Source organism: Rhineura floridana, chromosome 5 (genome assembly GCF_030035675.1).
Source record: "Rhineura floridana isolate rRhiFlo1 chromosome 5, rRhiFlo1.hap2, whole genome shotgun sequence".
Lineage (NCBI taxonomy): Eukaryota > Metazoa > Chordata > Lepidosauria > Squamata > Rhineuridae > Rhineura > Rhineura floridana.
In genome coordinates, this window is record NC_084484.1 from 132516077 (window position 1) to 132529295 (window position 13219).

The following is a 13219-nucleotide window of genomic DNA, read 5'->3' on the forward strand; positions in this document are numbered from 1 at the left end:
CATTTAACATTATTTTTAACCCACCTTTCATTAACAATCTTCATATTATTAACAAGTGTTGTGGAAAGACCACCAAGGTTCATAGTATTTTCTACCTTCCAATCACTATAGTGGTTCCCAACCTTTATGATTATGGGACCCCCTTTGTAAGCTCAAAAAAATTCCCCATGCTAATTGTAATATTATTATTATTATTTATTACATTTGTATACCGTCCCATAGCCGAAGCTCTCTGGGTGATTAACAACAATAAAAACATTAAAAACAAATATACAAATTTAAAAACACTAAAAAAAACCACACGCTAAAATGCCAGGGAGAAGAGGAAAGTCTTGACCTGGTGCTGAAAAGGTAAGTGTTGGCACCAGGCGCACTTCATCAGGGAGATCATTCCATAATTTGGGGGCCACCACTGAGAAAGCCCTTTCTCTTGTTGCCGTCCTCTGAGCTTCCTTTGGAGTAGGCACCCAGAGAAGGGCCTTGGATGTGGAGCGCAGTGTACGGGTGGGTTCATGTCGGGAGAGGCGTTCTGTCAGGTATTGTGGTCCCAAGCTGTGTAAGGCTTTATAGGTTAAAACCAGCACTTTGAATTGAGCTCAGAAACATACAGGCAGCCAATGCAAGCGGGCCAGAATCGGTTTTATATGTTCGAACCGTCTGGTCCCTGTTACCAATCTGGCCGCTGCATTTTGCACAAGCTGCATTTTCCGAACCATCTTCAAAGGCAGCCCCACGTAGAGCGCATTGCAGTAATCTAACTTGGAGGTTACCAGAGCATGGACAACTGAAGCCAGGTTATCCCTGTCCAGATAGGGACGTAGTTGGGCCACCAACCGGAGTTGGTAGAAGGCACTCCGTGCCACCGAGGCTACCTGAGCCTCAAGTGACAGAGATGGTTCTGGGAGAACCCCTAAACTACGAACCTGCTCCTTCAGGGGGAGTGCAACCCCATCCAGGACAGGTTGGACATCCACCATCTGGTCAGAAGAACCACCTACTAACAGCATCTCAGTCTTGTCTGGATTGAGCCTCAGTTTATTAGCCCTCATCCAGTCCATTGTCACAGCCAGACACTGGCCCAACACATTGACAGCCTCACCTGAAGAAGATGAAAAGGAGAAATAGAGCTGCATGTCATCAGCACACTTATGGCAATGCACTCCAAAGCTCCGGATGACTGCACCCAAGGTTCATGTAGATGTTGAACAGCATGGGGGACAGAACTGACCTCTGTGGAACCCCATACTGGAGAGTCCAGGGTGCTGAGCAATGTTCCCCAAGCACCACCTTCTGGAGGCAACCCACCAAGTAGGAGCGGAACCACTGCCATGCAATACCTCCCACTCCCAACTCAGCAGTCTTCCCAGGATACCATGTTCGATGGTATCGAAAGCTGCTGAGAGATCAAGGAGAATCAACAGAGTCACACTCCCCCTGCCTCTCTCCCGACAGGGGTCATCATACAGGGCGACCAAGCCCATTTTCATGCCAAAACCAGGCCTGAAACCCGACTGAAATGGATCCAGATAATCGGTCTCATCCAAGAGTGTCTGGAGCTGGCTTGCCACCACTCATTCAAGGACTTTGCCCAGGAATGGAACATTTGCCACCGGTCTATAATTATTAAGATTTTCTGGGTCCAGGGAGGGTCTCTTCAGGAGTGGTCTCACTACCACCTCTTTCAGGCAGCCAAGGACCACCCCCTCTTGCAGAGAGGCATTAATCACTTCCCAAGGCTGTGCTCTGGATACCTCGCTTGATTCACCTGCTATAACACTGGAGTCTAATCTCCGTTAATTGCAAAATGGTGCATGGCAAAATCACATCTCCAAATAAATCTTTCCATAAAAACTCCCTGCAGACAGGGAGGTGTTACTTTCTTAATGCAAAGGTCCAATGAAATTGGTATCCCCCTCTACCCCCAGTCTGAAGATGTAGTCCTGTCTCCCAACACAGTGGGTGACAGTGTTGGACTGAGATCCAAGTTCAAATCCCCACCCAGCCATGAAACCGACTGGGTGACCTTGGACCAGACACAGTCTCTCAGCCTGACCTTTCTCACAGGGTTGGTGTAGGATAAAACGGAAGGAGGGGACCATATGCACTATATTGAGCAACTTGGAGGAAAGGTGGGATATAAATGCAATAATAATTAAGTAAATACATTTCAGCTGCAGCAGGTGGACCCCAGCCTCAGCCAACCTGCTGAGCTTTTAAATAATAATAATAATAAAGCAGCAATGTGATAGTGGTGGGGATGCTAAATTGTGAAGACAAAAGGGTGGATAGAGTGAGGAGGGGGGGTCAGTACTTTCACCTCTGTACCGATCTTCTCTCTTTTTGACTTCCTAGCACTTTTGATTTTCAGTTTTGCCTTTTCCTGATTCATTCTGCATTCACTGGGCTTACTCTTTTTCATGTTTTCTACTGTGGTTTTGTTCTTATGTTTAGTTCTGAAGTGGTAGAAATAGAGTGAACTCCTTCAGATGGTGTGTGGCAAAATCACATCTTCAAATGTCCCTTTCCATTAAAAGCTCCCGCAAACAGAAACCCAGAATCATGAATTGCATTAGAAACTCCCGGATGTGCTCATCTTCTATATGCAGGGAGGGGTTGCTTTTTTTTTCTAATGCAAGGGTCCAAACAAGTTGATATCCCCCTCCTACTCAGTTTGAAGATGTACAGTCCTATCTCCGAACACCAGTGGGTGACAGTGTTGAGCTACTGAGTTTTTTTTAAAAAAAAACCAACAACAAGCAGCAATGTGGTGATGATGGGGATGCTAGACTGTGCACTGCAGACAAGAGGGTGGATGGATTAAGTTGGGAGGTTAGTGCCATTAGGCCTTGGAATGATAATCAGAACTGATGACTTGGTTAGCATGCATTTGGGGAATGAGAGCGGAGCAGAAGACAGATCAGCGCACGCACACATGCAAACACACCTGTCCCTCCTGAAAATATCTGCAGGCGTGCATGCATTCGGGCATCTGAGAGGGGGGAAGCCCTCAACTGCTGCAGCATCTTGGAGAGATGGGGGGCGGAGTACAGGTGGAAGAAAGGGGGAACGCTGGCACACACACACTTCGCCTTGGAGATGTGGGGGTGAGCAAGTCCTGGGCTTTCTCACTGATGCTTGGCTCTGTCTGTGCTGAAGGCGAGATCTGGGCGGCCACACGAATAAGAATAATTTTTAAATGGAGGTGGCAGCGAAGCAGGAGCCAAGAAAGGCAGGCACGTTAGCTGTCAGGAAGGAAGAGGAGAAGCAGCCTTTCCTTGCAGCCTTGCTTCTTTTTGCTTCATGAAAAGCCTCTCCTCTCATTCTGAGCAAGGGTGTCGTCAGCAGTGGTAGTGTGAGGAGCTGGTAGCTGGTGATAGTAATCCCCTCTTCTTCCTGGTAGCTCCATCCTCAGTCTACTCTGGCATCTGCCATGTGTTTTAGAGGCAGGCACCTTCCCTAAGCATGCCTGAAAGACGCTCTGCCACTTCAACGAAAGTCCTCCCTCTTGTTTGGAGCAAGTGGGAGGTGTTGTCTGCAGTGGCAGTGAGGAGCAGACAGTGTTCAGGGACTAAAAAAAATATAAAAAATAATTCATTTGTTTACTGTTTGCGGCCCCTTCGGATTACTTCACGGCCCCCAGGTTGGGAACCACTGTTATAGAAGATAGGTTCTCAAGTCAAAAAGTTTTGATTAAAATTTTAAATTGGACTACAAAAACAGCTCATTTTACGTTGAACTATTTATAAAACCCAACCAAGCCATAATTACCAGCTGATATATTCTTTATGTTGCTCTTAGTTATAAACATTTTAAACATAGATATGCACCATTTAGAATTTCAAGAGTGATAGCAAGCGAATTTGTTTTGTAGTCATAAGAGTTTTTATAAGAGCAGAAAATTGAAACAAGTGTTGGCAGCCAACAAGCTAGGCTTGCTTCCCCAATAAATAACACATTTGAAAATATACTTCAGCATGGTAATGAAGAAAAGCCTTACCCAAGTAAGGGTAAAGTATCAAACACATCGTCATAGACATGAACTACAGCTATAGCTTGCCAAGACCATTTTTTCACCTACAGCAGAATTCGGCAATGTTCTATTAACAGTAAGCATACCCACTTCCAAGTTTGCTCTCAAAGCTGCTAGAAAAAATTACCACATTGATATATGTACCTTGTAGTACATTTAATTATAACCAATTTCAATGTTCAGCATAAATTATAAATTGGTAAATTGTTGAGTTGAGACAAATGACTTTCTGCAAAATATTCTACCAATGTGCAATATCAATAGGCTCAACAACATTTAATGCTTCACATTTTTATATTGAAATTCTTAAATGTAAGAATTGCATTTCATGGAGCAATGCTTTTGTAAAAGTTTTTTTTTTTTTACAGCATGCTTTCTTTGCCCTAGATAAGTGAATCATACAGCTGATATAGCAGTGGGGAGGAAAGCCTGGCTGGGAGTCCAGTCTGTGAGTTCAAATCCCTGCTCGTGTCTCCTGGGTGTCAAAGGCCAGCTAAAGATCACCCCCACAGGGTTACGTGCCCTGCCACCTGTGCAGCCGTGGGCAAGCTGCATAGTCCCAAGGAGCCCAGTTGCCCCCCAGGTGGCAGTTGCGGACAAGGAAGGGGCTGGCTTGTGCAGCTGCGGCAAACTGAGCAGACCCTAGCCAGCTGGGAAGGACTAGCCTCAGAGGGAGGCAATGGCAAACCCCCTCTGAATACTGCTTACCATGAAAACCCTGTTCATAGGGTCGCCATAAGTTGGAATCGACTTGAAGGCAGTCCATTTCAAGTAAGTGAATCAGGTAAAACACTATATTGAAGAATGAAATGTAATTCTCATGATATGTAAAAGTAACACTCCTATTGCTAGATACTAGTTGGGAGAATTACTTATTTTAAAAATTTCTTACCTTTCCGCCTGGAAACAGGGCTTCAAGGCAGCTGACAATAAAAGGAACATAAACGAACTTTTAAAAGGTAAGAAAGCAGTGATGACAGAAAATGATACTGTGCTTCAACTGCTGTTGGTTCTACAAAAATGATGCTGACATTGAATTTAATCAAAAGGAAGAAAAAGAAATAAATTGAATTTTCTACCATGGTATGTTGCAAAGGCCAGGTTCAAGGATCACACAAGTTTAGGGTAGACTGAAAAGAAGCATTAGTCATCATTAAAAAGTTTACAAAAAGATAAAGCTCAATGCCAGAAACAAAAAGCAAGTAATGACCACTCAACACTGCCTGCACCTGTTTATATATTTCCTTTAAAAGTGTTCCAAGTATTATAGGATATAAAACCCATCTAATCTGGATGCAGTTTAGATGATGACTACAGCTGGCAGTATGGCTTGCTTTTACATTCCTAAATGCATTTTTGAAATATATGCATTCCAAGCATCTTCGTAAAGTTAGGGAACTGTCACTGGCAAAAAGTAAACACAGAAATACAAAGTAAAATAAAATAAATCCTAAGCAAACCACAACATACATCTTTTCATTCTCCATCCAGACAAAGCTAAGACAAAACCAGCTGACATTCCAGTTAGCATTTAGTTCTCACACGTAGCACATACAACAAAATGTTGCAGTATATCCTCAACCCTGTAAACAGGAATGCTGTTGTCTGCTAATTAGCCATGCTTTCCCTCTGGAATACTATAAGCTGTTCAGGATTCAAGCACACCAATTTCTTCTCCCACTCTGATTTTCCCTCTTCCCAGCACAACATCCTGTGGCTCTTAGTGTCTACAGAGTATGCTCAATCCTCATTGGACTTTTTGGGGGGAGGAGGAGGGAAGAGGCTATCTCCTTTTATTTTTGTACTTCTGCAAGCCCCCCTGAATATGCAGATACCTCTTGTTCCAATGTTTGTTGGCCTGGGGACAGTGAGTTTGCTGCTAGAGTGATGAGATCATCAAAAGCTTTCTTGAACAAAAACGGACTTGTCTCCTGGAAAAAACCAAACAGCTAAAACTACTCTTTTAACCCCTAATACTTTAAGGCAGGGATGGGGAACTTTTTTCAGTCTGAGGGCCACATTTACTAGTAGGCAACCTTACAGGGGCCACGTCAGTGGTGTGCGGGGCCCAAGGCAAAAATGCATGCAGCAGTGGATGCAACTCTTACCGTTATACAGCAGGCGACATTCCAGCCACACACGTCGTAGGTTTCTACATATACATATTTTTATTCTTTATCCAGACAAGTAGAAGGTATTAATCACATATTAGTTCAAGAACATATTCCAACTGAACAAAAGCACTCAGAAGGACAACAAACAGGCTAGTGAGGGCTGTGGCCAGCAGAGAGTCCAAAGGGCCAGACAGAAAGGCATGGAAGGCCACCTTTGAGCTGTGCTTGCAGTTCTCCATCCTGCTTTAAAAGATACTTAGAAGAGGCACCAACTGTCTTGATTAGCTCTGGTTTGCAAAAACATTTCTAACTTGCTAAAGAAGCAAGCAGACAATTCCTTACTTCTAATGATGGTTTGCTGAAATTGTTCTGAACCGCAAATGGAGCAACATGAATAAAACTTAAACTGTACTTACCTCTGACAACAGTTCATTGAAGTTGCTTCTGTGCATTCCTATAGATGGGTTTTGAGTACTGTGTGTCCCTTGCAAAGAAATATTGGGTAACACACAGTGAACGAAGGAGGCCCCATACATGTATCATGTTTTAAAATATGGCTAACACACTGGTTGCTGCAATGTGAAGAAAGTTCTTTAATGCAAATGGTAAATCTGTTACAATCACTAGCTAGAATCCGACTCAGAACTAAGTAGCAACGGAGTGCTCTGCCAATCAAATTTTGCTTAAGATTGAGAAACTGCAATGGGTCCAGAGGAGGGCGACAAAAACAGTGAGGTACCTGGAGACAAAGTCCTACAAGGAAAGGTTAAAGCAGAGTTTGGTATGTTTAGTTTGGAGAAGAGACATCTAAGTGGGGATATGATAGCCACCTTCAAATAACTGGAGATCTGTCACATAGAGCATATTCTGATGCTCCGGAGTGAAGGACCGAAACCAATGAGTTCCAATTACAAGGAAAAAGATTTAGATGAAATATTAGGAAGAACCTCCTAATGGTACATGCTATCTGACAATGGAACACACTGCCTTGGAAGTCTGTTTTAGAGGTGAAGCTGGATGGCCACTTACCAGCAATGCCATAGTTGTGGATTTCCTACACCAGCGAGGGGGGGTAGATGACCTTTGGGGACCCAACTCTGTGATTTTATGTGTCAGTTCATGCTTTGAACTAAGCCAAGTGTGAATTATCCCTCTACCAGAAGTGCTATTGCCACAATGTACCTGTAAATGGTATGGACAGCTCACAGTATAGCCTCTGTGGGGCCCTATGCAAGCATGCATGATAATACCCAGGACAAGAACCACAGAAATTGTACTTCCTATGGTTCTTGTCTCAGACTCTTCTGAGTATTTTGGCAGGAATGCCTAGTGACAAATGCTGCAAATCCCTGTGCCACACCCACATATTCAGTTAAGTTTAAAAGAGGGGGCCCAATGAAGAGGAGGTCTTAACATGGGTCTATCGGGGGCCACGTCCAAAGGGGTTTAGACCAGATTTTAATGAATCCATGTATGGGGGTGGGAATACACATGAAAACCTATGCCCAATCCCATCACCCTGCCTATATCCCATTAATCTTGCTGAGAGAGTAAGAAAATGAAACGGCTTCTACTCACCCATACACATTTAGAATTGTTAATTGAAAATTTACCACTTTTACATTTCTTCAAACTGATGCCATGTTCTTGTGTGTGTTTAAACAGTACTGTATTACACTTCCAAGCAACACAAATATGTTTTTAAAGTTTCAACAGAATGCCAGATCTTCAACAATGTGTCATCTCAAATTTATCTTTATTGAAACTTCATATTCTGTCCTGAATTCACTTGTATCTATAATCTACTGATTTTTCTAATCTGCGTTCATAATGCAAATCATCATGTAGGCTAAATGTACACCTAAAACATGCTACACCTCTTTACGTGTATAACTTTCTGCTTTGTACAAGCACAATTGACTTATCTACCCTTTTTACATAAAAGCTACAGATTGGTATATAGTTTGCACTTCAAATTTACAATAAACTTGCAATTTATTCGGCTACTTACCTTCAGCAATAAACTAGAAATTCTGTTCAAAGGCCTATTTGCATTTCTATAAACCCCATGAAATGTTTAACACAGTACCACACAATAAGAAACCAATGAAATGTAGGCTTGTAGAACTATCTACATTTCTCCCACTCTGTTATCGGCAGCATTGTAAGACCTCCCCATTTGATTGCAGGTCTAAATATGAAAGGACACAGAAGGAGAAATTAACCTTTTGCTACATTTGAGACGAAAGCAAGCAAAGTAATTCGCTGATGCATCTTGCAATGAATATGAAATGATTCAACATGGGAGCCCTTTATGGCTAGGGGATTAACATATAATTGGGCCAAAGGAAACAAATAACACTTAGAATGGCAACAGAGGAGAAACTCTGAATCCAACTAGGCTGTACATTAAGGCATTTCCCAAACAAGCCATCTTGAACATTAAGTCATTTCCCACTCTCATTTAAATAATGCAACAAAAACAAACAGCTTAAAATTGCTGTCATCCATTACTTTTACTATGTTACTTTTATTCCTCTTTCTGCAGTGTATGAAGCCATTCCTCCCCTTTTCAACATTACAATTGTTATTTCTGGCATGACTGATAAAGCAAGTGACTAAGAAAATCTGATTCAAGTGAGCAACAAGCATATGAAAGTGAATGTTAATGTTAAGGGTTAATTCCTCTGACACACTAAAAGCACCTCGAGGGCCATCCTTGAGAGTTATCTACTGTTTTGATTAAGCACTGCCATCTTACAACGGATGTCTATATCCGCCATCTTAGTAATATAAGCTGATCATGCACTATGGCCGGAAGCATGACTCGGGGAATACACTGGTGGAACTAGTTCAATGTAACACACTGTAATATTACCATATATAGAGTTCCTACTGTAAGCTTCCTGTAAGTTGTTTACTGAGGGGTATAAATATTGGAGGAACAAGACAGTCTGGGTCAACCGCACTCACTCTGATTGCTGGTGTGAGTGCTGCTTATTTTTTAATAAATTATTTTTTAAGTTTTATCCTGAACTGCTGTTAGCATCTTGTTTTGAGCCAGAGCGAGAAACGAATATTATTTTCCCACAACACTAAAAAGTTTGTTTCTTACATTTATATCCTTTCTTTCTTCATAGAACCCAAGACGGCATGCATGTGGTTCCCAGTGAGACTCCCATCCAGGCACTGGCCAGACCCAGACCTGCTTAATTTCAGCAAGGTGGTGGCCTCATGTACCTTCAGACCATCCCCTGGGCCAGTTGTGCTCCACTGATTTAAATGACACTATTGACATTTCTGAACCAAATGACAACTTAGGCTCCATTAGCCCTAGACATTAGCAAAAAAGAACATACATTGCTTATTTATGTAGTAGGCAACACTTGTCAGCATTTTGCAAGAAGCAACAAACCAACCAATTACTGAACTGGTTTTTACTGTTAGAGTTATGCATGACTGCTGCCGAAAGCAACAGCCCATGCCTTCTCCTCTTCCTTCCAGTAATATCTAAGATCATAAAATGCATGATGCAACATCATTGTACTGAAAATTTCTATGCTCCTAAAAGCAGCAGCCAATGCTGCTGGGGGCGAGAAAGGTTGGAGAAATTTCCATAGCAAATATTACAGGGAGGAAAGGAGGTTTAATCGGATGTTTTTTCAGGAAGAAACAATTCAGAGGAATAGCTAGAAAAACAGATTCATATTTCACCTCTATGTGCGCACCTAAATTACAGATAAAAAATACATAGGAGATATTTTAAAATACAGAGACCTGTGGCTGACATATTTATTGCAGTAAAGCATTAAGAATCATTGGCCTCCACACATTTGAGTTTTACTACTAATCCTATTTCCTTTGCCTCATTTTTCCACAAAGAAAGAAAGCATTCACTGAACCTAAACCACACAAACTAGAAAACCATATGGTATAAAACAGTTATTAGAACAGCTGTATTACTTTGATGATCAATTCACAAATGAGAAGTGAAGTCACACATAATGCTCCTTGGAATTGATATACACTTTTCCATGGCCTGGATCTGGATGCTTCTTGTCACTCCATTCTTTGCCATTTGTTTGCTTGAAAGCTGGGCACATTTGCTGATGGCTACCTTGAGCCAAGGAACATTCATCTTCATAGCTAAATTGCCTGCAGTTTACCATCTTCTGAAAAAAAAAGATAGATTTTGTATAATTTTTTAAGGATTTATTTGGCTTTGCCATTAAATTGTTTTGATCTTAAAAGGTATGCCCCTGAATCATAACACTCAAAGTAGCTAGTAGCTGTGGAATCCTAAATAATTTTAACTGGTTTCATAATATTAATATTATATACATTCAGTTTCATGGACATTTGTCAACATGCCATTTAAAATAGCATTAACATAGTTCAACACAACAAAAAGGAACAGACACTAATGTCCAACAATGGCCTATTCACTTTTTTCAGTGTTCTTCAAAACCTAGTATTATGTAACAGTTGAAAAGCTTCATTTAATACTTGCATTTATTCTGCACATGGACACAATTTCCCTAGTAAGTGAAATAGCACTGATTCACAATTTTTAACCGGGTGTGATCAGAAGCAAAAAGGCAGCAGTGAAAAAATATATGTCACCCTCTCCCTCTAGTTGTTTCAGTATTCAACATGACCTCCTCTCTCCAAAACAGAGGAAGAGGGCCTTCAAAGCTGAGTAGCACAAGGATGAGTTTCTGCATAATATCTTGTTGCCCTTAAGTTAGGGGTGAGGAATTAATTTCATTCAGCACCAAGTCTCCTCTAGACCATCAGCAGTTCAGCACAGGACAAGAGGAGAGATGATATCGTGCAGAGTGTTCAATTGCAACTCCTTCCTCTGCAAGAAGATCTCAGCAGGCTTGTGTCACACATTTCACAATTTTTGGTATGCAACTGCATTTTGAACTTTGCAACTTTAAATAGCTGAAGGGCAAAGGGCAGCAACTTAATCCTGTTTGTTTGCATCCTTTTCTGTTATTACTGCATTTTTGTCTTTTGTAATAGTCAGGATGAATGAAGAATGTTAAGAAAATATGTAACCCTGTCAGAAACTTAAAAAAATCTATGAAGAAAATGGAAGGAGAAACCTGAGCAGTTACTAAGAATTAAATGGATGCCTGTGTCCAGAGGGAATAGCTTTGAGTGTGCATGGCCACATAGCCAATGGATATGTGCCCTCCAACAGCTTTCCTCCAGGGTTATGTGACCCTCGATTTGAAAAAGGCTCCCCACCCTGCCTTTGTCCTTGCTCTTTCCAAAGATGGGAAAATGGGAAGACTCCAGTATAAATGCAGAAGGAAGAAAGACTTCAAAAAGGTGCGTAAGAGTAATTATTAAACATTTCAACTCATGCCACTCTTCTTCATGGACATGATGTTTGGTCCATTCAAAAGATAACTAACAGCAGTATTGTATACTATGAGCAATTCTTCACTACATTTAAATAAATGAATTGTATTCCTTTGTGCAAGCTACCAATTTCATTTTCTCTGTATTCATATTGCCTAGTGAAGTAATCTTTTTGCAGATGAGAATTTTTACCTTAGAACTTTAATACTGAAACTGTGACATTATTTTTGTTAAAGATAATCTGAACCACTTCACACTACACAGCAGTTAGGGTGCACAGGTGTTTCTCCCAGTAAATGTATAAACATTTTGTTTTATTTTCTGTATGGTTTATTATGCATACTGCTTAGAAATGCTAAGGATTAAGCAGTATATAAATGCCTTAAAACAAATAAGTAACAAATGTGAAGGGCAGATGCATACCTCTAAAATCTTGGGAGATATGTGGCCATAGTTCCCAATACATATCTCTCCAGTGTTCAGGAACATGGATGTTCTCTTCAAATTTTGTATGCTTATCAGGAAACACTGGTGGTACCCTGCTGTCACAAACTCTGATGTAGCCCTCATGGACTACATTGATTAGTTAATGCTAGTAGAGTTGTTGTACAGTAGAGTTGGAAGGGGCCTATAAAGCCATTGAGTTCAACCCCAAACTACATGCAGTAGTATGATTAGAATTTTATATATTAAAAATGTAATTTAAATTTTGAATTTCAAATCTGACAAGGATTATGAGCAGTAGTCACACAAACACACACATTTTTACTTATTTTGCTATATTGGCTGTATTGTACTAACAAGTACACAAGAGCCTTTCTACATCAGATGAAGTCCAGCATCCAATTTCCCCCCAGTGGCCAACCTGCAAAGCTCACAAACAAGAGCCTTCTCTCAAGTTTGTTCCCTCTCTGGTATTTAGTGGCATGATGTCTCTGATCCTGGAGATAGTATGCAGCCATCATGAAGATATGCAACAATACAATATGCATAAGTTTATTTTTGTTAAGTTCACTAAACATTTTGTTTCCAGCTACAGATGTATATATATCATATATATCCAGGTAGTTTCACTGATATAGGGATGTCCTTAGTCCTGTTTGGATTTCAATTGATGTCATTTGGCAGCCATCTTACAGGTGCTAAAATTGCAACTTTGCAAAAACTTACCAAGAACTCATAGAATTACTTTGCACAATTTTTGAAAAGAGGAAAGATGCCTCAGCTAAGTATGCGACAGCTAAGTATCTCAAAAAAACCTCAGTCTCTTAATGCAAAGTATGACTATTTGATAATTGTTGCTCATGAAGACAGAACATGCTGAATGAAGATGAAAGTTCCACCACCTTCACCACCTTTCATTTGGATGTTTGGTCTGTTGTTCACATTTCCATTGTTAGCACAGCTGGTCCCTTAGCGGAATGCACTGTGATCCCATTTAGGGATGCTGATCCTACTTTTTAAAGAGAATACTGGAAACGTTACTGCTGGAGCCAATCTTTCCACCCAGTTCTAACTCTCTGGTTGACCAGATCAGCCCTCCCTTCCCTGCACTTGGAAGGTTTTCCTGGCTTTGAAATTTTATTTATTGACAAAATTTATAGGCTGCCCTATAGCAAAAAACTAAGTTTTAATTTGTTTGCTTTTGAAACTATAAAAGAGAAAAGCAGTATGATGAAGCAGAAACCTTGAGAAGCAGTGG

The 13219-nt window shown here is 41.0% G+C and overlaps 1 protein-coding gene across 3 annotated transcripts in view; it reads right to left on the reverse strand.

The window, feature by feature from the left end:
* Positions 1 to 7892: 7892 nt before the first annotated feature.
* Positions 7893 to 13219, reverse strand: part of NECTIN3 (nectin cell adhesion molecule 3) — a 111353-nt gene continuing 106026 nt past the window's right edge. Inside the window, exons 9-10 of one of the 3 annotated variants that reach the window (XM_061628098.1) lie at positions 10108 to 10316; positions 7896 to 8335 (exon numbers count right to left, since the gene is read on the reverse strand). In XM_061628098.1, coding sequence (XP_061484082.1) covers positions 10140 to 10316 — 177 coding nt within the window. In that variant the 3' untranslated portion in view covers positions 7896 to 8335; positions 10108 to 10139. Of the gene's footprint in view, positions 10317 to 13219 lie in introns of all 3 variants that reach the window. The other 2 variants (XM_061628099.1, XM_061628097.1) reach the window with 2 other exon arrangements.